We start from the raw sequence: 24962 nt of genomic DNA, 5'->3' as shown, positions 1-24962 counted from the left end.
GTAACGTAGCATTCTGTATGCAGATACAGCCACAGTCACATATAGAATATAGGCATGCCACATGTCCTATTACTGACACTGTAACGTAGCATTCCGTATGCAGATACAGCCTTAGTTACACACAGAATATAGGCATGTCACATGTCCTATTACTGACACTGTAACGTAGCATTCCGTATGCAGATACAGCCTTAGTTACATACAGAATATAGGCATGCAGCATATTCTATTACTGACACTGTAACGTAGCATTCCGTATGCAGATACAGCCTTAGTTACACACAGAATATAGGCATGTCACATGTCCTATTACTGACACTGTAACGTAGCATTCCGTATGCAGATACAGCCTTAGTTACATACAGAATATAGGCATGCAGCATATCCTATTACTGACACTGTAACGTAGCATTCCGTATGCAGATACAGCCTTAGTTACACACAGAATATAGGCATGTCACATGTCCTATTACTGACACTGTAACGTAGCATTCCGTATGCAGATACAGCCTTAGTTACATACAGAATATAGGCATGCAGCATATTCTATTACTGACACTGTAACATAGCATTCCGTATGCAGATACAGCCGCAGAGTTTACTTGTGCATCTAATTCGTATATGACTCATTTTCGGGGAAAAATGCACAAAAAGACGCTCGGTTTTAGTAAACGCACTCGTGACTAGGCGCGACTTGTGTAATGTGACTGCAGCAAGGATGTAGGACACATCATCCTTCCATCCTTCCGTCCCAGAGATAGTATATGTAACACTAATGTATGTATGAGGAGGAAGATGAAATTGGGCTGCCTGGACTACAGTGTATGACGGCGCGGTAGAAGCTGCTATAGAATCCCCAGAGCCTTATAGAACAGTAACTGTGTGCGGCTAATCACCGCGCTGCAGCTATTTATGTTACTAATACCTTTTAAGATATTGCTTCAAAAGAAATGTGTTGCTTCAGTTCTAATGCGAGGTTTTAATCTCCTCTTGTTACCACAAAGTCTAAAAAAGATTTTCTGAATTGAATAATAATTTGATCCGTTAATCTTTTGAAGGTAGTAATTTTATTGAGCCCTCTGTGCTGTCTCTCTGGCTCACAAATGAATAGAGCTTCATTATAGCAGCCTGCATTTAATAACCATTATCCATTATCATGTAATTAAGACTCCCTGTAACGAATCATGAGGACAATGCAAAAATACATAGTACATTTCTTTAATGAACTGGAAAATGTTCATCTTGTTCTATTTAGTAATGAGTTGCTGAATAGTCATTAAATCCACTGGAGAATAGGACGAGATGGATTTTAAAGACTGTCTTCAGTTTGTGGTTAATCTATTAGAATTAAAATTTCATCTTCTATTTTTATCAACAGCTGATTAAAAGTCATTCTGTTTGACCAAATTGATTAGAGGACTATATACAGGGGCAGCTGCTGGTTAATGAAACTGTACCGGGGAGACTGATAATTATATTCCTTACAAAGCTGGCACAGCCTGCCGGCGAAAAGCGCCCACTCCGTGCCGGGTGATGTCTGGGCACCCCCTTTACATGTTGGGGTGAGGATGGTATGAGGAGGGGGCAGCCAGGTGCCAGGAAGATGGGGGGAAAGAGGTGCCATCAGCATGTTCTAGCTGCACGGATGATGATAGTGATGTATGAGGCCATTCGCATTGGGGGGGGGGGGGGGGCGTCACGGCTTCCCATCACCTGTGCTAGAAATACATTTATGTTGCCCATTATCCATTTTGATAAAGGGCTAATCATGGAGGTGGTCCCCTGAGTTTGGGGTAATGTCACTTTCCTATGTGCAATTCAGTAGCAGCAGTACGCTCTGCTTGCTGCTCCCGTCAACTGATAGCGCCATGCTGCACTTACCTATACACGTTAACGGCAGTACTCTCCACTTGCTGCTCCCGTCAACTGATAGCACCATGCTGCACTTACCTATACATGGTAACTGCAGTACTCTCCACTTCCTGCTCCCGTTCGCTGATAGCGCCATGCTGCACTTACCTATACACGGTAATGGCAGTACTCTCCACTTCCTGCTCCCGTCCGCTGATAGCACCATGCTGCACTTACCTATACACGGTAATGGCAGTACTCTCCACTTCCTGCTCCCGTCAACTGATAGCACCATGCTGCACTTACCTATACACGGTAACTGCAGTACTCTCCACTTCCTGCTCCCGTCAACTGATAGCGCCATGCTGCACTTACCTATACACGGTAATGGCAGTACTCTCCACTTGCTGGTTCCGTCAACTGATAGCACCATGCTGCACTTACCTATACACGGTAACGGCAGTACTCTCCACTTCCTGCTCCCGTCAACTGATAGCGCCATGCTGCACTTACCTATACACGGTAACGGCAGTACTCTCCACTTCCTGCTCCCGTCCGCTGATAGCACCATGCTGCACTTACCTATACACGGTAACGGCAGTACTCTCCACTTGCTGCTCCCGTCTACTGATAGCACAATGCTGCACTTACCTATACACGGTAACGGCAGTACTCTCCACTTCCTGCTCCCGTCCACTGATAGCGCCATGCTGCACTTACCTATACACGGTAACGGCAGTACTCTCCACTTCCTGCTCCCATCCGCTGATAGCGCCATGCTGCACTTACCTATACACGGTAACGGCAGTACTCTCCACTTCCTGCTCCCGTCCGCTGATAGCGCCATGCTGCACTTACCTATACACAGTAACGGCAATACTCTCCACTTCCCGCTCCCATCCGCTGATAGCACCATGCTGCACTTACCTATACACAGTAACGGCAGTACTCTCCACTTCCCGCTCCCATCCGCTGATAGCGCCATGCTGCACTTACTTATACACCGTAACGGCAGTACTCTCCACTTGGCGCTCCCGTCCGCTGATAGCGCCATGCTGCACTTACCTATACACGGTAACTGCAGTACTCTCCACTTCCTGCTCCCATCAACTGATAGCGCCATGCTGCACTTACCTATACACGGTAATGGCAGTACTCTTCACTTGCTGCTCCCGTCAACTGATAGCACCATGCTGCACTTACCTATACACGGTAACGGCAGTACTCTCCACTTCCTGCTCCCGTAAACTGATGGCGCCATGCTGCACTTACCTATACACGGTAACGGCAGTACTCTCCACTTGCTGCTCCCGTCTACTGATAGCACCATGCTGCACTTACCTATACACGGTAACGGCAGTACTCTCCACTTCCTGCTCCCGTCCACTGATAGCGCCATGCTGCACTTACCTATACACGGTAACGGCAGTACTCTCCACTTCCTGCTCCCGTCCGCTGATAGCGCCATGCTGCACTTACCTATACACAGTAACGGCAATACTCTCCACTTCCCGCTCCCATCCGCTGATAGCACCATGCTGCACTTACCTATACACAGTAACGGCAGTACTCTCCACTTCCCGCTCCCATCCGCTGATAGCGCCATGCTGCACTTACTTATACACCGTAACGGCAGTACTCTCCACTTGGCGCTCCCGTCCGCTGATAGCGCCATGCTGCACTTACCTATACACGGTAACTGCAGTACTCTCCACTTCCTGCTCCCGTCAACTGATAGCGCCATGCTGCACTTACCTATACACGGTAATGGCAGTACTCTCCACTTGCTGCTCCCGTCAACTGATAGCACCATGCTGCACTTACCTATACACGGTAACGGCAGTACTCTCCACTTCCTGCTCCCGTAAACTGATAGCGCCATGCTGCACTTACCTATACACGGTAACGGCAGTACTCTCCACTTCCTGCTCCCGTAAACTGATAGCGCCATGCTGCACTTACCTATACACGGTAACGGCAGTACTCTCCACTTCCTGCTCCCGTCAACTGATAGCGCCATGCTGCACTTACCTATACACTGTAACGGCAGTACTCTCCACTTCCTGCTCCCGTCCGCTGATAGCACCATGCTGCACTTACCTATACACGGTAACGGCAGTACTCTCCACTTGCTGCTCCCGTCTGCTGATAGCACAATGCTGCACTTACCTATACACGGTAACGGCAGTACTCTCCACTTCCTGCTCCCGTCCACTGATAGCGCCATGCTGCACTTACCTATACACGGTACCGGCAGTACTCTCCACTTCCTGCTCCCATCCGCTGATAGCGCCATGCTGCACTTACCTATACACGGTAACGGCAGTACTCTCCACTTCCTGCTCCCGTCCGCTGATAGCGCCATGCTGCACTTACCTATACACAGTAACGGCAATACTCTCCACTTCCCGCTCCCATCCGCTGATAGCACCATGCTGCACTTACCTATACACAGTAACGGCAGTACTCTCCAGTTCCCGCTCCCATCCGCTGATAGCGCCATGCTGCACTTACTTATACACCGTAACGGCAGTACTCTCCACCTGGCGCTCCCGTCCGCTGATAGCGCCATGCTGCACTTACCTATACACGTAACAGCAGTACTCTCCACTCTGCGCTCCCATCCGCTGATAGCGCCATGCTGCACTTACCTATACACTGTAATGGCAGTACTCTCCACTTGCCGCTCCCGTCCGCTGATAGCGCCATGCTGCACTTACCTATACACGGTAACTGCAGTACTCTCCACTTCCCGCTTCAATCTACTGATAGCACCATGCTGCACACACCTATACACAGTAATGGCAGTACTCTCCACTCTGCGCTCCCATCCGCTGATAGCGCCATGCTGCACTTACCTATACACTGTAACGGCAGTACTCTCCACTACCCGCTCCCGTCCGCTGATAGTACCATGCTGCACTTACCTATACACTGTAACGGCAGTACTCTCCACTTCCCGCTCCCGTCCGCTGATAGCGCCATGCTGCACTTACCTATACACTGTAACGGCAGTACTCTCCACTTCACGCTCCTGTCCGCTGATAGCACCATGCTGCACTTACCTATACACTGTAACGGCAGTACTCTTCACTTCCCGCTCCCATCCGCTGATAGCACCATGCTGCACTTACCTATACACTGTAACGGCAGTACTCTCCACTTCCCGCTCCCGTCTGCTGATAGCACCATGCTGCACTTACCTATACACTGTAACGGCAGTACTCTCCACTTCCCGCTCCCGTCCGCTGATAGCACCATGCTGCACTTACCTATACACTGTAACGGCAGTACTCTCCACTTCCTGCTCCCGTCCGCTGATAGCGACACGCTGCACTTACCTATACACTGTAACGGCAGTACTCTCCACTTCCCGCTCCTGTCCGCTGATAGCACCATGCTGCACTTACCTATACACTGTAACGGCAGTACTCTCCACTTCCCGCTCCCGTCCGCTGATAGCACCATGCTGCACTTACCTATACACTGTAACGGCAGTACTCTCCACTTCCCGCTCCCGTCCGCTGATAGCACCATGCTGCACTTACCTATCCGCGATCTTGGACACAAGTGTTACTACAATTTCTGACTGCGAAGTACAGCATGAAATGGGTGTGGATCATTAGGCTGACCCTAATTAGGTCAGCAGTCAATAGGTTGACCCCATATGGTCGTCATGGAAAAGGTCGACTCATTTTTGTGAAAAAAATGTTGGTGTTGTTTTTGCCATCAGAGCACAGTGAACCGCCATGTTGCGCTCCGCACAGGCTACTATGCCTAGTCCTAGCCTTCATGGAAAAGGTGGGAAAATGCGAAAAATCCATAAAAAAGTTGTGTTGACCACATGAACCTGTCAATCTTTTGTACCTGTTGACCTTTTACACGTCAACCTAATGACCACGTCGACCTTTTCACTGTCGGCCTAAAGTCCGGATACTGCATGGAATTACCAGGGTACAAATGTCCTTGTGGTCCCAGACATGGCCATAGGACGAATCCCCATAACGTCCTCTGTGGATACCGTTTCCCGTACATAAGGGGTCATTCCGAGTTGATCGCTCGCTAGCAACTTTTTGCAGCGCTGCGATCAGATAGTCGCCGCCTATGGGGGAGTGTATTTTCGCTTTGCAAGTTTTGCGAACGCATGTGCAGCCGACGGCACAATTTTTATTTTTATTTTTTGCAGTTTGAGTAGCTCTGGACTTACTCAGCCGCTACGATCATTTCAGTCTTTTTGGTCCCAGAATTGACGTCAGACACCCGCCCTGCAAACGCTTGGACACGCCTACGTTTTTCCAAACGCTCCCAGAAAACGGTCAGTTGACACCCATAAACGCCTTCTTCCTGTCAATCACCTTGCGATCGGCTGTGCGAATGGATTCTTCGTTAAATCTATCGCCCAGCACGATCCTCTTTGTACCCGTATGACGCGCCTGTGCATACGCATGCGCAGTTTTGCCAAGATTTAACCTGATTGCAGTGCAGCAAAATGTTGCTAGCGAGCGATCAACTCGGAATGCCCCGATACATTGAGTACAGTAGTGAGTTTGCCGGCCTCTCTGGATACCGTTTCCTGTACATTGAGAACAGTAGTGAGTTTGCCGGCTCCGCTGTCCTCTGTGGATACCGTTACCCATACATTGAGTACAGTAGTGAGTTTGCCGGCCCCGCTGTCCTCTGTGGATACCGTTTCCCGTACATTGAGTACAGTAGTGAGTTTGCCGGCCTCTGTGGATACAGTTTCCCGTACATTGAGTACAGTAGTGAGTTTGCCGGCTCCGCTGTCCTCTGTGGATACCGTTTCCCATACTTTGGGGTAAATTTACTAAGATTCGTATTTTCCCGTTTCAGGTCAAAGTTCAATCACGAATGACATCGAAAGTGTAAAACTGCAACTTTTTGAATTTGTTACGATGGATTTACTAAGCTGTCGTATTCGGGTTTTTCTTTTCTTCCGATGTCGATGTCATTCGTGTTTTTTTTGTGTTTTTTACGGCAGTGATTAGCAAAACACTGCCGACTTTTTTACAATTAATCTCGGCCGGATCTGTGTGATCCGTGCTGGGGTTCTATTTTATTTTATTTTTTTAATTAAACACTGTAAAATTTAAAAAAAAAATTGCGTGGGGTCCCCCCTCCTAAGCATAACCAGCCTCGGGCTCTTTGAGCCGATCCTGGTTGCCGAAATATGGGAAAAAAAATGACAGGGGTTCCCCCATATTTAAGCAACCAGCATCGGGCTCTGCGCCTGGTCCTGGTCCCAAAAATACGGGGGACAAAAAGAGTAGGGGTCCCCCGTATTTTTAAAACCAGCACCGGGCTCCACTAGCTGGACAGATAATGCCACAGCCGGGGGTCACTTTTATATAGTGCCCTGCGGCCGTGGCATCAAAAATCCAACTAGTCACTCCTGGCCGGGGTACCCTGGGGGAGTGGGGACCCCTTCAATCAAGGGGTCCCCCCCCCCCCCCCAGCCACCCAAGGGCCAGGGGTGAAGCCCGAGGCTGTCCCCCCCCCCATCCAATGGGCTGCGGATGGGGAGGCTGATAGCCTTTGTTGTAAAAGAAAAGATATTGTTTTTAGTAGCAGTACTACAAGGCCCAGCAAGCCTCCCCCGCATGCTGGTACTTGGAGAACCACAAGTACCAGCATGCGACGGAAAAACGGGCCCGCTGGTACCTGTAGTACTACTACTAAAAAAATACCCAAAAAAAGACAAGACACACACACCGTGAAAGTATAATTTTATTACATACATACACACATACATACATACTTACCTTAAGTTCCCACGCAGGTCGGTCCTCTTCTCCAGTAGAATCCAAGGGGTACCTGTTGAAGAAATTATACTCACGAGATCCAGGGGTCCAGGCTCCTCGGGAAATCCAGGGGTAATCCACGTACTTGAAAAAAATAACAAAACGGTGTCCCGACCACGAACTGAAAGGGGACCCATGTTTGCACATGGGTCACCTTTCCACGAATGCCAGAAACCCACTTTGACTTCTGTCTAAGTGGGTTTCTTCAGCCAATCAGGGAGCGCCACATTGTAGCACTCTCCTGATCAGCTGTGTGCTCCTGTCCTCACTGACAGGCAGCACACGGCAGTGTTACAATGTAGCGCCTATGCGCTACATTGTAACCAATGATGGGAACTTTCTGCCCTGCGGTTGACCTAAAGTGACGTCACCGCTGAGCAGAAAGTTCCCAGCATTGGTTACAATGTAGCGCATAGGCGCTACATTGTAACACTGCCGTGTGCTGCCTGTCAGTGAGGACAGGAGCACACAGCTGATCAGGAGAGTGCTACAACGTGGCGCTCCCTGATTGGCTGAAGAAACCCACTTAGAAGTCAAAGTGGGTTTCTGGCATTCGTGGAAAGGTGACCCATGTGCAAACATGGGTCCCCTTTCAGTTCGTGGTCGGGACACCGTTTTGTTATTTTTTTCAAGTACGTGGATTACCCCTGGATTTCCCGAGGAGCCTGGACCCCTGGATCTCGTGAGTATAATTTCTTCAACAGGTACCCCTTGGATTCTACTGGAGAAGAGGACCGACCTGCGTGGGAACTTAAGGTAAGTATGTATGTATGTATGTATGTGTGTATGTATGTAATAAAATTATACTTTCACGGTGTGTGTGTCTTGTCTTTTTTTGGGTATTTTTTTAGTAGTAGTACTACAGGTACCAGCAGGCCCGTTTTTCCGTCGCATGCTGGTACTTGTGGTTCTCCAAGTACCAGCATGCGGGGGAGGCTTGCTGGGCCTTGTAGTACTGCTACTAAAAACAATATCTTTTCTTTTACAACAAAGGCTATCAGCCTCCCCATCCGCAGCCCATTGGATGGGGGGGGACAGCCTCGGGCTTCACCCCTGGCCCTTGGGTGGCTGGGGGGGGGGGACCCCTTGATTGAAGGGGTCCCCACTCCCCCAGGGTACCCCGGCCAGGAGTGACTAGTTGGATTTTTGATGCCACGGCCGCAGGGCACTATATAAAAGTGACCCCCGGCTGTGGCATTATCTGTCCAGCTAGTGGAGCCCGGTGCTGGTTTTAAAAATACGGGGGACCCCTACTCTTTTTGTCCCCCGTATTTTTGGGACCAGGACCAGGCGCAGAGCCCGATGCTGGTTGCTTAAATATGGGGGAACCCCTGTCATTTTTTTTCCCATATTTCGGCAACCAGGATCGGCTCAAAGAGCCCGAGGCTGGTTATGCTTAGGAGGGGGGACCCCACGCAATTTTTTTTGAAAAAATAAGCACTTTCCCACCCCTTCCCACTGATATACATGCACGGATCTCATGGATCCGTGCATGCCTATCCAATCACGAATAAAAAAAAAAGGTCTGTTTTTTTTTAGCACTTTTTTACGAGTTGTAATTTTTCACGGCAGTGTTTGTTTTTTTTTTGCTTTGCACTTCTTAGTAAATGACCGAGATTCATACTTAAACAGCCGCGTTTTGACCGATGGTGTATTCATTCGTAATTTTTTACTTGGACTTGCAAAAAATTACGAATGCCCTCATCTCTGCCGTGATTAGTGTTTAGTAAATTACCGAGATGACACTTTGATGAAAAAACGGCATCTCGGTCAAAATCGGGAGCTTAGTAAATTTCCCCCATTGAGTACAGTAGTGAGTTTGCCGTCCTCTGTGGATACAGTTTCCCGTACATTGAGTACAGTAGTGAGTTTGCTGTCCTCTGTGGATACCGTTTCCGGTACATTGAGTACAGTAGTGAGTTTGCCGGCCCTGCTGTCCTCTGTGGATACCGTTTCCCATACATTGAGTACAGTAGTGACTTTGCCGGCCCCGCTGTCCTCTGTGGATACCGTTTCCAGTACATTGAGTACAGTAGTGAGTTTGCCGGCTCCGCTGTCCTCTGTGGATACCGTTTCCTGTACATTGAGTACAGTAGTGAGTTTGCCGGCCCCGCTGTCCTCTGTGGATACCGTTTCCAGTACATTGAGTACAGTAGTGAGTTTGCTGGCCCCGCTGTCCTCTGTGGATACAGTTTCCCGTCCATTGAGTACAGTAGTGAGTTTGCCGGCTCCGCTGTCCTCTGTGGATACAGTTTCCCGTACATTGAGTACAGTAGTGAGTTTGTCTTCCTCTGTGGATACAGTTTCCCGTATATTGAGTACAGTAGTGAGTTTGCCGGCCTCTGTGGATACCGTTTCCCATACATCGAGTACAGTAGTGAGTTTGCCGGCTCCGCTGTCCTCTGTGGATACAGTTTCCCGTACATTGAGTACAGTAGTGAGTTTGTCTTCCTCTGTGGATACAGTTTCCCGTATATTGAGTACAGTAGTGAGTTTGCCGGCCTCTGTGGATACCGTTTCCCATACATCGAGTACAGTAGTGAGTTTGCCGGCCACGCTGTCCTCTGTGGATACCGTTTCCCATACATCGAGTACAGTAGTGAGTTTGCCGGCCACGCTGTCCTCTGTGGATACCGTTTCCCATACATTGAGTACAGTAGTGACTTTGCCGGCCCCGCTGTCCTCTGTGGATACCGTTTCCAGTACATTGAGTACAGTAGTGAGTTTGCCGGCTCCGCTGTCCTCTGTGGATACCGTTTCCTGTACATTGAGTACAGTAGTGAGTTTGCCGGCCCCGCTGTCCTCTGTGGATACCGTTTCCAGTACATTGAGTACAGTAGTGAGTTTGCTGGCCCCGCTGTCCTCTGTGGATACAGTTTCCCGTCCATTGAGTACAGTAGTGAGTTTGCCGGCTCCGCTGTCCTCTGTGGATACAGTTTCCCGTACATTGAGTACAGTAGTGAGTTTGTCTTCCTCTGTGGATACAGTTTCCCGTATATTGAGTACAGTAGTGAGTTTGCCGGCCTCTGTGGATACCGTTTCCCATACATCGAGTACAGTAGTGAGTTTGCCGGCCACGCTGTCCTCTGTGGATACCGTTTCCCGTACATTGTGCAGTAGTGAGTTTGCAGGCCCCATTGTCCTCTTTGGATACCGTTTCCCGTACATTGAGTACAGTAGTGAGTTTGCTGTCCCCCGCTGTCCTCTGTGGATACCGTTTCCCGTACATTGAGTACAGTAGTGAGTTTGCCGGCCCCGCTGTCCTCTGTGGATACCGTTTCCCGTACATTGAGTACAGTAGTGAGTTTGCCGGCCCCGCTGTCCTCTGTGGATACCGTTTCCCGTACATTGAGTACAGTAGTGAGTTTGCCGGCCCCGCTGTCCTCTGTGGATACCGTTTCCAGTACATTGAGTACAGTAGTGAGATTGCCGGCTCCGCTGTCCTCTGTGGATACCGTTTCCAGTACATTGAGTACAGTAGTGAGTTTGCCGGCCCCGCTGTCCTCTGTGGATACCGTTTCCCATACATTGAGTACAGTAGTGAGTTTGCCGGCCCGCTGTCCTCTGTGGATACAGTTTCCCGTACATTGAGTACAGTAGTGAGTTTGCCATCCTCTGTGGATACCGTTTCCCGTACATTGAGTACAGTAGTAAGTTTGCCGGCCTCTGTGGATACCGTTTCCCGTACATTGAGTACAGTAGTGAGTTTGCTGTCCCCCACTGTCCTCTGTGGATACCGTTTCCCGTACATTGAGTACAGTAGTGAGTTTGCCAGCCCCGCTGTCCTCTGTGGATACCGTTTCCCGTACATTGAGTACAGTAGTGAGTTTGCAGGCCCCGTTGTCCTCTTTGGATACCGTTTCCCGTACATCGAGTACAGTAGTGAGTTTGCCGGCCCCGCTGTCCTCTGTGGATTCCGTTTCCCGTACATTGAGTACTGTAGTGAGTTTGCCGGCCCCGCTGTCCTCTGTGGATACCGTTTCCCGTACATTGAGTACAGTAGTGAGTTTGCCGGCTCCGCTGTCCTCTGTGGATATCGCTTTCAGTACATTGAGTACAGTAGTGAGTTTGCCGGCCCCGCTGTCCTCTGTGGATACCGTTTCCAGTACATTGAGTACAGTAGTGAGTTTGCCGTCCTCTGTGGATACCGTTTCCCGTACATTGAGTACAGTAGTGAGTTTGCCGTCCTCTGTGGATACCGTTTCCCGTACATTGAGTACAGTAGTGAGTTTGCCGGCCTCTGTGGATACCGTTTCCCGTACATTGATACAGTAGTGAGTTTGCCGGCCTCTGTGGATACCGTTTCCCGTACATTGAGTACAGTAGTGAGTTTGCAGGCCCCGTTGTCCTCTGTGGATACCGTTTCCAGTACATTGAGTACTGTAGTGAGTTTGCCGGCCTCTGTGGATACCGTTTCCCATACATTGAGTACTGTAGTGAGTTTGCCGGCCCCGCTGTCCTCTGTGGATACCGTTTCCCGTACATTGAGTACAGTAGTGAGTTTGCAGGCCCCGTTGTCCTCTGTGGATACCGTTTCCAGTACATTGAGTACAGTAGTGAGTTTTCCGGCTCCGCTGTCCTCTGTGGATACCGTTTCCAGTGCATTGAGTACAGTAGTGAGTTTGCCGGCTCCGCTGTCCTCTGTGGATACTGTTTCCTGTACAGTAGTGAGTTTGCCGTCCTCTGTGGATACCGTTTCCCGTACATTGAGTACAGTAGTGAGTTTGCCGTCCTCTGTGGATACCGTTTCCCGTACATTGAGTACAGTAGTGAGTTTGCCGGCCTCTGTGGATACCGTTTCCCGGACATTGAGTACAGTAGTGACTTTGCCGGCCCCGCTGTCCTCTGTGGATACCGTTTCCCGTACATTGAGTACAGTAGTGAGTTTGCAGGCCCCGTTGTCCTCTTTGGATACCGTTTCCCGTACATCGAGTACAGTAGTGAGTTTGCCGGCCCGCTGTCCTCTGTGGATACCGTTTCCCGTACATTGATGAGTTTGCAGGCCCCGTTGTCCTCTTTGGATACCGTTTCCCATACATCGAGTACAGTAGTGAGTTTGCCGGCCACGCTGTCCTCTGTGGATACCGTTTCCCGTACATTGAGTACAGTAGTGAGTTTGCCGGCCCACTGTCCTCTGTGGATACCGTTTTCCGTACATTGATGAGTTTGCAGGCCCCGTTGTCCTCTTTGGATACCGTTTCCCATACATCGAGTACAGTAGTGAGTTTGCCGGCCACGCTGTCCTCTGTGGATACCGTTTCCCGTACATTGAGTACAGTAGTGAGTTTGCAGGCCCCATTGTCCTCTTTGGATACCGTTTCCCGTACATTGAGTACAGTAGTGAGTTTGCTGTCCCCCGCTGTCCTCTGTGGATACCGTTTCCCGTACATTGAGTACTGTAGTGAGTTTGCCGGCCCCGCTGTCCTCTGTGGATACCATTTCCCGTACATTAAGTACAGTAGTGAGTTTGCAGGCCCCGTTGTCCTCTGTGGATACCGTTTCCAGTACATTGAGTACTGTAGTGAGTTTGCCGGCCCCGCTGTCCTCTGTGGATACCGTTTCCAGTACATCGAGTACAGTAGTGAGTTTGCCGGCCCCGCTGTCCTCTGTGGATACCGTTTCCCGTACATTGAGTACAGTAGTGAGTTTGCCGGCCCCGCTGTCCTCTGTGGATACCGTTTCCCGTACATTGAGTACAGTAGTGAGTTTGCCGGCTCCGCTGTCCTCTGTGGATACCGTTTCCCGTACATTGAGTACAGTAGTGAGTTTGCCGGCCCCGCTGTCCTCTGTGGATACCGTTTCCCGTACATTGAGTACAGTAGTGAGTTTGCCGGCCCCGCTGTCCTCTGTGGATACCGTTTCCAGTACATTGAGTACAGTAGTGAGTTTGCCGACTCCGCTGTCCTCTGTGGATACCGTTTCCCGTACATTGAGTACAGTAGTGAGTTTGCCGGCCCCGCTGTCCTCTGTGGATACCGTTTCCAGTACATTGAGTACAGTAGTGAGTTTGCTGTCCTCTGTGGGATCATTATATACATGTGTATGAGTTGGATGGAGATAGGTATAATGCATAGGGAGATACGGCTATATAGATAATGAGTCGGCGTTATAAGCTGGGTCAGGTATAAAACAATTCAAATATTTATTTACACATTCAAGAAAAAATCTTATCAGAATCTTTGTTAATTTAATGGAAATAAAGGAATGCAACAGACAATGTAACGATCTGCATATACAGTACTGCTATTAGTCTTATATGTGAGCATTATCCTGGTGCCGCAGTCCTAGGGAGATATGCGCTGAGAATACTAATTACCAGGTCACCATTATAAAGGTAATCCTCCGATAAGGTAGCGGTTATGTGTGTAAGAGGTCATTAGGGGTCACCTGGGCTGCTGGCACTGATGTCCTGGTGTAATATGGACCACAGCAAGGTCCAGTCAGCGTCACGGTGAGGTAAATGTGCTCCCATAGTGGACTTCTAGGCTGATCTCAGACTCCACCGTGCCCCAGACGTGCCACCAACGCGTTTCACTGCTTCAGCAGCTTTGTCAAGGTGGATACGGTGTAATGTTAATGTGTTTTCCTTTAGGTTTTATTTCTTTAGTGTTACCCTTCCATGGTCTTTATTAATGGGGTCACCACCTCTGACCCCGCTCTCCTTCTTCAGTGTGCCCTTACAGTGAGCTGTGGTATTCATGTGATAGTGTCGCACTAGAGACTTATACCATGGTATGTTGCTATATAGGTGGGAAGGAGCCACCAGCGCCTCACGTGGCTCCCGGTGCCTCAGCACTAGTGAGACCAGACAGGGTGCTATGAGGTATAATCGGCCTCACAGGTACCTCATGTGCCTCAGTCCTATCAATGCTCGTGAGACCTGATGAAATACATGTCATTCATATCTTCAATTTGTTGCAGGTTCTGATTTCATCAAGACATCCACAGGGAAGGAATCTGTCAATGCCACGTACCCTGTAGCCCTGGTGATGGTGCGGGCAATCCGGGCGTATTACTGGAAGACCGGCGTCAAGGTAACGCTGATACTATATTCACCGCTGTTACTGTGTGTGACGCTGGACGCTGTCTGTAGGGACCAGCACATGCTGACAGGCGCATCTAACACAACGTGCTCACTGAGGAGGTGCACCCAGCTGACCTAGCCCAGATGGCGTAGTGGTCAGCATTGCTGCCTCATAGCAGGTCTTGGGTTCAGTTCCCATCATGGCCCTAACTGTGTGGAGTTTTTATATTTCCCTGAGCTTACGTTGGTTTCCTCCCACACTTTAAATATATACTGATAGGTTACTGTGTGTGTGTGTATACATGTGATAGGGAATATAGAGTGTAAGCTCACTGGGGCAGGGGCTGATGTGACTGATACACTCTCTGTAATGTGTGTACATGTGATAGGGAATATAGAGTGTAAGCTCACTGGCGCAGAGGCTGATGTGACTGATACTCTCTGTAATGTGTGTACATGTGATAGGGAATATAGAGTGTAAGCTCACTGGGGCAGTGACTGATGTGACTGATACTCTCTCTGTAATGTGTGTGTACATGTGATAGGGAATATAGAGTGTAAGCTCACTGGGGCAGGGGCTGATGTGACTGATACTCTCTCTGTAATGTGTGTACATGTGATAGGGAATATAGAGTGTAAGCTCACTGGGGCAGAGGCTGATGTGACTGATACTCTCTCTGTAATGTGTGTGTACATGTGATAGGGAATATAGAGTGTAAGCTCACTGGCGCAGAGGCTGAAGTGACTGATACTCTCTGTAATGTGTGTGTACATGTGATAGGGAATATAGAGTGTAAGCTCACTGGGGCAGAGGCTGATGTGACGGATACACTCTCTGTAATGTGTGTGTACATGTGATAGGGAATATAGAGTGTAAGCTCACTGGGGCAGAGGCTGATGTGACTGATACTCTCTCTGTAATGTGTGTGTACATGTGATAGGGAATATAGAGTGTAAGCTCACTGGGGCAGAGGCTGATGTGACTGATACTCTCTCTGTAATGTGTGTGTACATGTGATAGGGAATATAGAGTGTAAGCTCACTGGCGCAGAGGCTGAAGTGACTGATACTCTCTGTAATGTGTGTACATGTGATAGGGAATATAGAGTGTAAGCTCACTGGGGCAGGGACTGATGTGACTGATACTCTCTCTGTAATGTGTGTGTACATGTGATAGGGAATATAGAGTGTAAGCTCACTGGGGCAGAGGCTGATGTGACTGATACTCTCTGTGTAATGTGTGTGTACATGTGATAGGGAATATAGAGTGTAAGCTCACTGGGGCAGAGGCTGATGTGACTGATACACTCTCTGTAATGTGTGTGTACATGTGATAGGGAATATAGAGTGTAAGCTCACTGGGGCAGAGGCTGATGTGACTGATACTCTCTGTAACGTGTGTGTGTACATGTGATAGGGAATATAGAGTGTAAGCTCACTGGGGCAGGGGCTGATGTGACTGATACTCTCTCTGTAATGTGTGTGTGTGTACATGTGATAGGGAATATAGAGTGTAAGCTCACTGGGGCAGAGGCTGATGTGACTGATACACTCTCTGTAATGTGTGTGTACATGTGATAGGGAATATAGAGTGTAAGCTCACTGGGGCGGGGGCTGATGTGACTGATACTCTCTCTGTAATGTGTGTGTACATGTGATAGGGAATATAGAGTGTAAGCTCACTGGGGCAGAGGCTGATGTGACTGATACACTCTCTGTAATGTGTGTGTGTACATGTGATAGGGAATATAGAATGTAAGCTCACTGGGGCAGGGGCTGATGTGACTGATACTCTCTGTAATGTGTGTGTACATGTGATAAGGAATATAGAGTGTAAGCTCACTGGGGCAGGGGCTGATGTGACTGATACTCTCTGTAATGTGTGTGTACATGTGATAAGGAATATAGAGTGTAAGCTCACTGGGGCAGAGGCTGATGTGACTGATACTCTCTGTAATGTGTGTGTACATGTGATAGGGAATATAGAGTGTAAGCTCACTGGGGCAGGGGCTGATGTGACTGATACTCTCTGTAATGTGTGTGTACATGTGATAAGGAATATAGAGTGTAAGCTCACTGGGGCAGAGGCTGATGTGACTGATACACTCTCTGTAATGTGTGTGGTGTACATGTGATAGGGAATATAGAGTGTAAGCTCACTGGGGCAGGGGCTGATGTGACTGATACTCTCTGTAATGTGTGTGTACATGTGACAGGGAATATAGAGTGTAAGCTCACTGGGGCAGGGCTTGATGTGACTGATACTCTCTGTAATGTGTGTGTACATGTGATAGGGAATATAGAGTGTAAGCTCACTGGGGCAGGGGCTGATGTGACTGATACTCTCTCTGTAATGTGTGTGTACATGTGATAGGGAATATAGAGTGTAAGCTCACTGGGGCAGAGGCTGATGTGACTGATACTCTCTCTGTAATGTGTGTGTACATGTGATAGGGAATATAGAGTGTAAGCTCACTGGGGCAGAGGCTGATGTGACTGATACACTCTCTGTAATGTGTGTGTACATGTGATAGGGAATATAGAGTGTAAGCTCACTGGGGCAGAGGCTGATGTGACTGATACTCTCTCTGTAATGTGTGTGTACATGTGATAGGGAATATAGAGTGTAAGCTCACTGGGGCAGAGGCTGATGTGACTGATACTCTCTCTGTAATGTGTGTGTACATGTGATAGGGAATATAGAGTGTAAGCTCACTGGGGCAGAGGCTGATGTGACTGATACTCTCTCTGTAATGTGTGTGTACATGTGATAGGGAATATAGAGTGTAAGCTCACTGGGGCAGAGGCTGATGTGACTGATACACTCTCTGTAATGTGTGTGTACATGTGATAGGGAATATAGAGTGTAAGCTCACTGGGGCAGAGGCTGATGTGACTGATACTCTCTCTGTAATGTGTGTACATGTGATAGGGAATATAGAGTGTAAGCTCACTGGGGCAGAGGCTGATGTGACTGATACACTCTCTGTAATGTGTGTGTACATGTGATAGGGAATATAGAGTGTAAGCTCACTGGGGCAGGGGCTGATGTGACTGATACACTCTCTGTAATGTGTGTGTACATGTGATAGGGAATATAGAGTGTAAGCTCACTGGGGCAGAGGCTGATGTGACTGATACACTCTCTGTAATGTGTGTGTACATGTGATAGGGAATATAGAGTGTAAGCTCACTGGGGCAAGGGCTGATGTGACTGATACTCTCTGTAATGTGTGTACATGTGATAGGGAATATAGAGTGTAAGCTCACTGGGGCAGAGGCTGATGTGACTGATACACTCTCTGTAATGTGTGTGTACATGTGATAGGGAATATAGAGTGTAAGCTCACTGGGGCAGGGGCTGATGTGACTGATACACTCTCTGTAATGTGTGTGTACATGTGATAGGGAATATAGAGTGTAAGATCACTGGGGCAGAGGCTGATGTGACTGATACACTCTCTGTAATGTGTCTGCACATGTGATAGGGAATATAGAGTGTAAGCTCACTGGGGCAAGGGCTGATGTGACTGATACTCTCTCTGTAATGTGTGTGTACATGTGATAGGGAATATAGAGTGTAAGCTCACTGGGGCAGGGGCTGATGTGACTGATACTCTCTGTAATGTGTGTGTACATGTGATAGGGAATATAGAGTGTAAGCTCACTGGGGCAAAGGCTGATGTGACTGATACTCTCTCTGTAATGTGTGTGTACATGTGATAGGGAATATAGAGTGTAAGCTCACTGGGGCGGGGGCTGATGTGACTGATACTCTCTCTGTAATGTGTGTGTACATGTGATAGGGAATATAGAGTGTAAGCTCACTGGGGCAGAGGCTGATGTGACTGATACACTCTCTGTAATGTGTGTGTGTACATGTGATAGGGAATATAGAATGTAAGCTCACTGGGGCAGGGACTGATGTGACTGATACTCTCTGTAATGTGTGTGTACATGTGATAAGGAATATAGAGTGTAAGCTCACTGGGGCAGAGGCTGATGTGACTGATACTCTCTCTGTAATGTGTGTGTACATGTGATAGTTTACATGTTTCGTGGGCGTGGTTAGGCCAATTCAGGTGTGGCCGGACCGTGCGGGGAGTGGCTTGCAGCTGCTGCGTGACGTCACACGCAGCCACTGCGGGCCAGGGAGCGATGAGTAGCTCCCAGCCAGCACGCTAAAGCTGCGCTGGTTGGGAGCTACTCTTCAGGTACAATGGCATCGCTGCTGTGTGATACGGGGTACGGCACGGAAATGGGGGGCAGACTAGCCCTGTGCTGGGCGTCCCCCCGCATGTCTGAGTGCCTGATCAGAGATGTGCTAAATTTATCACAGCTACGATCAACTCAGAATGACCCCCCGTCTGTATGACCTCCAGACTTACATCTATGTATCACACCCGTACAATCCCTGCTGATCAGATTACCACCCCCAACTCGCCCTGCTGCTGACACTGTACACTACAATACCGACATGAATGATGTGTGTACCAGGGACGTGCAGTGAGGTAAATGACTCAGGAGGCACCGGCCAGTACCAGAGCCAGATTTACACACAAATATGAGCCCAAGGGTGTTCCTGTGGGCATTATACACAGGTGCAGCGGTATATACATGTGGGTATTATATACAGGTGCAGCGGTATATACATGTGGGCATTGTACACAGGTGCAGCGGTATATACATCTGGGCATTATACACAGGTGCAGCAGTATATACATGTGGGCATTATACACAGGTGCAGCAGTATATACATGTGGGCATTATACACAGGTGCAGCGGTATATACATGTGGGTATTATACACAGGTGCAGCGGTATATACATGTGAGCATTATACACAGGTGCAGCGGTATATACATGTGGGCATTATACACGGGTGCAGCGGTATATACATGTGGGTATTATATACAGGTGCAGCAGTATATACATGTGAGCATTATACACAGGTGCAGCGGTATATACATGCGGGCATTATACACAGGTGCAGCGGTATATACATGTGGGTATTCTACAGAGGCGCAGCAGTATATACATGTGGGCATTATACACAGGTGCAGCGGTATATACATGTGGCCATTATACACAGGTGCAGCGGTATATACATGTGGGTATTATATACAGGTGCAGCGGTATATACATGTGGGCATTATACACAGGTGCAGTGGTATATACATGTGGGCATTATACACCAGTGACGTGCGGTGAGGCCATTGGCTGGGGAGGCAGTAAGATATATAGTAACCCCATCAGCACCTCCGGTGCATCACTGACACCTAAATAATCACGCCAGCCAGTGGCGGAGCTAGCAAGCGGTGGGCCCAGGTGCGACAAAATGTCACCCCTGGAGAGGATCTGGTGAGGGGGACCTGCTCAGGGCCAGAGAAATGGATACCTAGCAACAGTGCCGTAACTACACATTTCAGCGCTGTGTGCAAGAAACGGCATCGGAGCTCCACCACCTCCATGTAAAACAGGGGCAGTGCGCGCCGCAGGCGCGCGCAAAAAATATAGGGGCGTGGCTTCGTGGGGAAGGGCTGTGGCCACAAAATAATACCAATTCATATAACGGTGCACAGTAGTCTCCATTATTCAAATTGCGCCGCACAGTAGCACCACTTCACCAGGTAGAGCCCCTTTTACACCTTACGGCGGACAGATTCCTCTTTTTATACAGTACGGCAGACAGCGTCCCCTTTTTACACAGTACGGCAGACAGCGTCCCCTTTTTACACAGTACGGCAGACAGCGTCCCCCTTTTTACACATTACGGCAGACAGCGTCCCCTTTTTACACATAGTAGACAGCGTCCCCTTTTTACACATAACGGTAGACGGCAGACAGCGAGCCCTTTTTACACATAACGGCAGACAACGTCCCCTTTTTACACAGTACGGCAGACAGCGTCCCCTTTTTACACATAACGGCAGACAACGTCCACTTTTTACACATAACGGCAGACAGCGTCCACTTTTTACACATAACGGCAGACAGCGTCCCCTTTTTACACATAACGGCAGACAGCGTCCACTTTTTACACATAACGGCAGACAGCGTCCCCTTTTTACACAGTACGGCAGACAGCGTCCCCTTTTTACACAGTACGGCAGACAGCGTCCCCTTTTTACACATAACGGCAGACCGCGTCCCCTTTTTACACATAACGGCAGACCGCGTCCCCTTTTTACACATAACGGCAGACAGCGTCCACTTTTTACACATAACGGCAGACCGCGTCCACTTTTTACACATAACGGCAGACAGCGTCCACTTTTTACACATAACGGCAGACAGCGTCCACTTTTTACACATAACGGCAGACAGCGTCCACTTTTTACACATAACGGCAGACAGCGTCCCCCTTTTTACACATTACGGCAGACAGCGTCCCCTTTTTACACATTACGGCAGACAGCGTCCCCCTTTTTACACATTACGGCAGACAGCGTCCCCTTTTTACACATAACAGCAGACAGCGTGCCCTTGTTACACATAGCGGCAGGCAGCATCCCCTTTTTACACATTACGGCAGACAGCGTCCCCCTTTTTACACATAACGGCAGACAGCGTCCACTTTTTACACATAACGGCAGATAGAATATATAGATTGAATGACTGACCAGCAAGAAGTCCGGCCCGGGCCAGTTGAGGCGGAAGGGAATGTCATCACTGAGAGCAGGCATGGCTCTTCCGCCGTAACACACCCCGTACAGGACAGCGACTCAGCGAGGACCGGGAGGGAAGCGCGCACAGCCGCCAGCTCTCCCCTGTGCGAGGATGCACTCCCGTTGAAGTAGCAGCAACCCAACCGCCGGGTCCCACTGGCTTCGGGGCTGCCGCTGCTGTAGTGACAGCTCTACAGTAGCTGGTCCCGGGAGCCGCCTCCGCTTCACCACGCCGCGTGATTGGACGAGCGGATCCAGCACTGGATCCGCTGTCCAATTACATCTGCCTCGCTGACAGGGGCGGGTTTCCCCTGTCAACGAGGCACTTGCAGAAGTGCTGCTTTTCCGTCTGGTTTCAATGGGCTTTTTCTGCCCAGCACTGTGCCCCGCCCCCCCGCTTTAACCTGTCTCTATTATAAACGGGAGGCACTGCTATCAGTGCCTCCCAAACTACTTTTAATCACGGAAATGGATAGGTAATTACTTATGACACGGAATATGCAGTGGTATATACATGTGGGCACTATACACAGGTGCAGTGGTATATACATGTGGGCATTATACACAGGTGCAGCGGTATATACATGTGGGCGTTATACACAGGTGCGGCAGTATATACATGTGGGCGTTATACACAGGCGCAGCGGTATATACATGTGGGCGTTATACACAGGCGCAGCGGTATATACATGTGGGCATTATACACAGGTGCAGCGGTATATACATGTGGGCGTTATACACAGGTGCGGCAGTATATACATGTGGGCGTTATACACAGGCGCAGCGGTATATACATGTGGGCGTTATACACAGGCGCAGCGGTATATACTGCTGTAAATTTGGTGATTATTGATTAGAGATAAGCAGAGAAGGTGGGGGGTTGGGGTGGGGGGTGTTTACTTCAGAGTTTTAACTATAAAAATGATTAGATTAATACAAAGAAGATATTTCTCATATACTTTGTATTTTTCATATACTGTATACAGTTATAGCTCTGGCGTATACGTTAGTATGACAGGAAAGTCTCTATCTCCTCACTGCATGTCACTGGTGTGTACGGGCTTCTATGGGATCGGAAGGTCGGCCTGACAAATGAAACTGCTCACAAGATACGAGGACCCGATCACGACCGAGCTGCGTGGCTGGTACTTTTACTCCCTCCACTTTATCTCTCCAAGATGTTATACATCGCCCCCTAAGTATAAATAACAGGGTAACGCTGAGATGCGCAGTCTCTGATTGGTGGAGATTATTGGGGATTTCTCTGCATTATACTTGTAATAAATCATTTCATGTTCTGGCCTCAGGTTGGATTTAAACCGGCTGGCGGGATTCGCAGCGCTAAGGAAGCTCTTGTGTGGCTGTCGCTGATGAAGGAGGAGCTGGGTGACGAGTGGCTGACCCCGGAACTCTTCCGCATTGGAGCCAGTACCCTGCTAGGGGACATTGAGAGACAGGTGAGTCCATCACCTCCTGTGTCTGCACGATGCACATATATATATACAGTGACAGTGTTACCTTATATAGATGGGTGTCAGACGGAATTAGGAAGTGACGCACTGGCCCGTGGTCTGCGGGTCCGGGACACCCATTGCCTCATATATAGAATGAAGACTATACACCTGAAACCTGGACTGGCCGGAGAATAAACGTTCCTCCTTGTGTGAGAGGCATGGTGGCCGCTGTAGCCTGTTGTGATGGGGGAGCTGGGGGACAGTCAGGGTGAGTGTCATTTATAGGGGTGTTCCCAGGGTGACCGTACATAGAACCCAGACAGCTGTACTTCCAGTGGGAATGAGAAATACGCATTTTGGTTTCATTCAGCTTACGTCGATTATCGGTGGACTGCGCATCTGCTGTAAATGCATTGCCCATGCGTAGAAGCCAAATTGCAATCGCAATTTGATTGACAGGAAGTGACCGTTTATGGGCGTTAACATGGTGTTTGTGGGTAGTGGTCCAGAAAACACAGGTGGATCATGGTCATTTTCAGGACGAGTATCTGACATCAGTTGCAATGGATTGCCACTAAAAACATGGCACCAGTGTGACTGCATTCTCATTATTCTGCGTAGCCATGGGTCATCCGCAACTGCCGATGGTGCACCATTTCCGCGTATCCATCGTAATGCATACACAATTTTGCGATTGTATCAGTGGACGTCTCTTACCTTTCTGGGCGGCTCTTCACGTGCGATTAGGATTGAGGAAACTGCAATTTCTGTCTCAACAGCGATCCATTTCTTCCGATGTACGATATTAACCGCACTCCCAATGTCCCCTCACCCTCATGTAATAATAATAAGACGTACGATAATAACATAGTAACCGCACTCCCAATGTCCCCTCACCCTCATGTAATAATAATGAGACGTACGATATTAACCGCACTCCCAATGTCCCCTCACCCTCATGTAATAACAATGAGACGTACGATAATAACATAGTAACCGCACTCCCAGTGTCCCCTCACCCTCATGTAATAACAATGAGACGTACGATAGTAACGTAGTGACCGCACTCCCAGTGTCCCCTCACCCTCATGTAATAATAATAAGACGTACGATAATAACATAGTAACTGCACCCCCAATGTCCCCTCACCCTCATGTAATAACAATGGGACGTACGATAATAACATAGTAACCGCACTCCCAGTGTCCCCTCACCCTCATGTAATAACAATGAGACGTACGATAGTAACGTAGTGACCGCACTCCCAGTGTCCCCTCACCCTCATGTAATAATAATAAGACGTACGATAATAACATAGTAACTGCACTACCAGTGTCCCCTCACCCTCATGTAATAATAATGGGACGTACGATAGTAACCGCACTCCCAGTGTCTCCTCATCTAATAACAATGGGACGTACGATAGTAACCGCACTCCCAATGTCCCCTCACCCTCATGTAATAACAATGGGACGTACGATAGTAACATAGTAACCGCACTCCCAGTGTCCCCTCACCCTCATGTAATAATAATAAGACGTACGATAGTAACATAGTAACCGCACTCCCAGTGTCCCCTCACCCTCATGTAATAATAATAAGACGTACGATAATAACATAGTAACCGCACTCCCAATGTCCCCTCACCCTCATGTAATAATAATAAGACGTACGATAATAACATAGTAACCGCACTCCCAATGTCCCCTCACCCTCATGTAATAACAATGAGACGTACGATAATAACATAGTAACCGCACTCCCAGTGTCCCCTCACCCTCATGTAATAACAATGAGACGTACGATAGTAACCGCACTCCCAATGTCCCCTCACCCTCATGTAATAACAATGAGACGTACGATAATAACATAGTAACCGCACTCCCAGTGTCCTCTCACCCTCATGTAATAATAATGGGACGTACGATAGTAACCGCACTCCCAATGTCCCCTCACCCTCATGTAATAACAATGAGACGTACGATAATAACATAGTAACCGCACTCCCAGTGTCCCCTCACCCTCATGTAATAACAATGAGACGTACGATAGTAACGTAGTGACCGCACTCCCAGTGTCCCCTCACCCTCATGTAATAATAAGACGTACGATAATAACATAGTAACTGCACCCCCAATGTCCCCTCA

The 24962-nt window shown here is 48.7% G+C and overlaps 1 protein-coding gene across 2 annotated transcripts in view; it reads left to right on the top strand.

The window, feature by feature from the left end:
* DERA (deoxyribose-phosphate aldolase) overlaps positions 1-24962 on the top strand; it is a 339267-nt gene that overhangs the window by 271206 nt on the left and 43099 nt on the right. For both annotated transcript variants that reach the window (XM_063929429.1, XM_063929428.1), the window contains exons 7-8: positions 14592-14704; positions 22669-22818. In XM_063929429.1, coding sequence (XP_063785499.1) covers positions 14592-14704; positions 22669-22818 — 263 coding nt within the window. The remainder of the gene's footprint in view (positions 1-14591; positions 14705-22668; positions 22819-24962) is intronic.

Source organism: Pseudophryne corroboree, chromosome 6 (genome assembly GCF_028390025.1).
Source record: "Pseudophryne corroboree isolate aPseCor3 chromosome 6, aPseCor3.hap2, whole genome shotgun sequence".
NCBI lineage: Eukaryota > Metazoa > Chordata > Amphibia > Anura > Myobatrachidae > Pseudophryne > Pseudophryne corroboree.
This window is presented reverse-complemented; position numbering and strand designations above follow the sequence as displayed.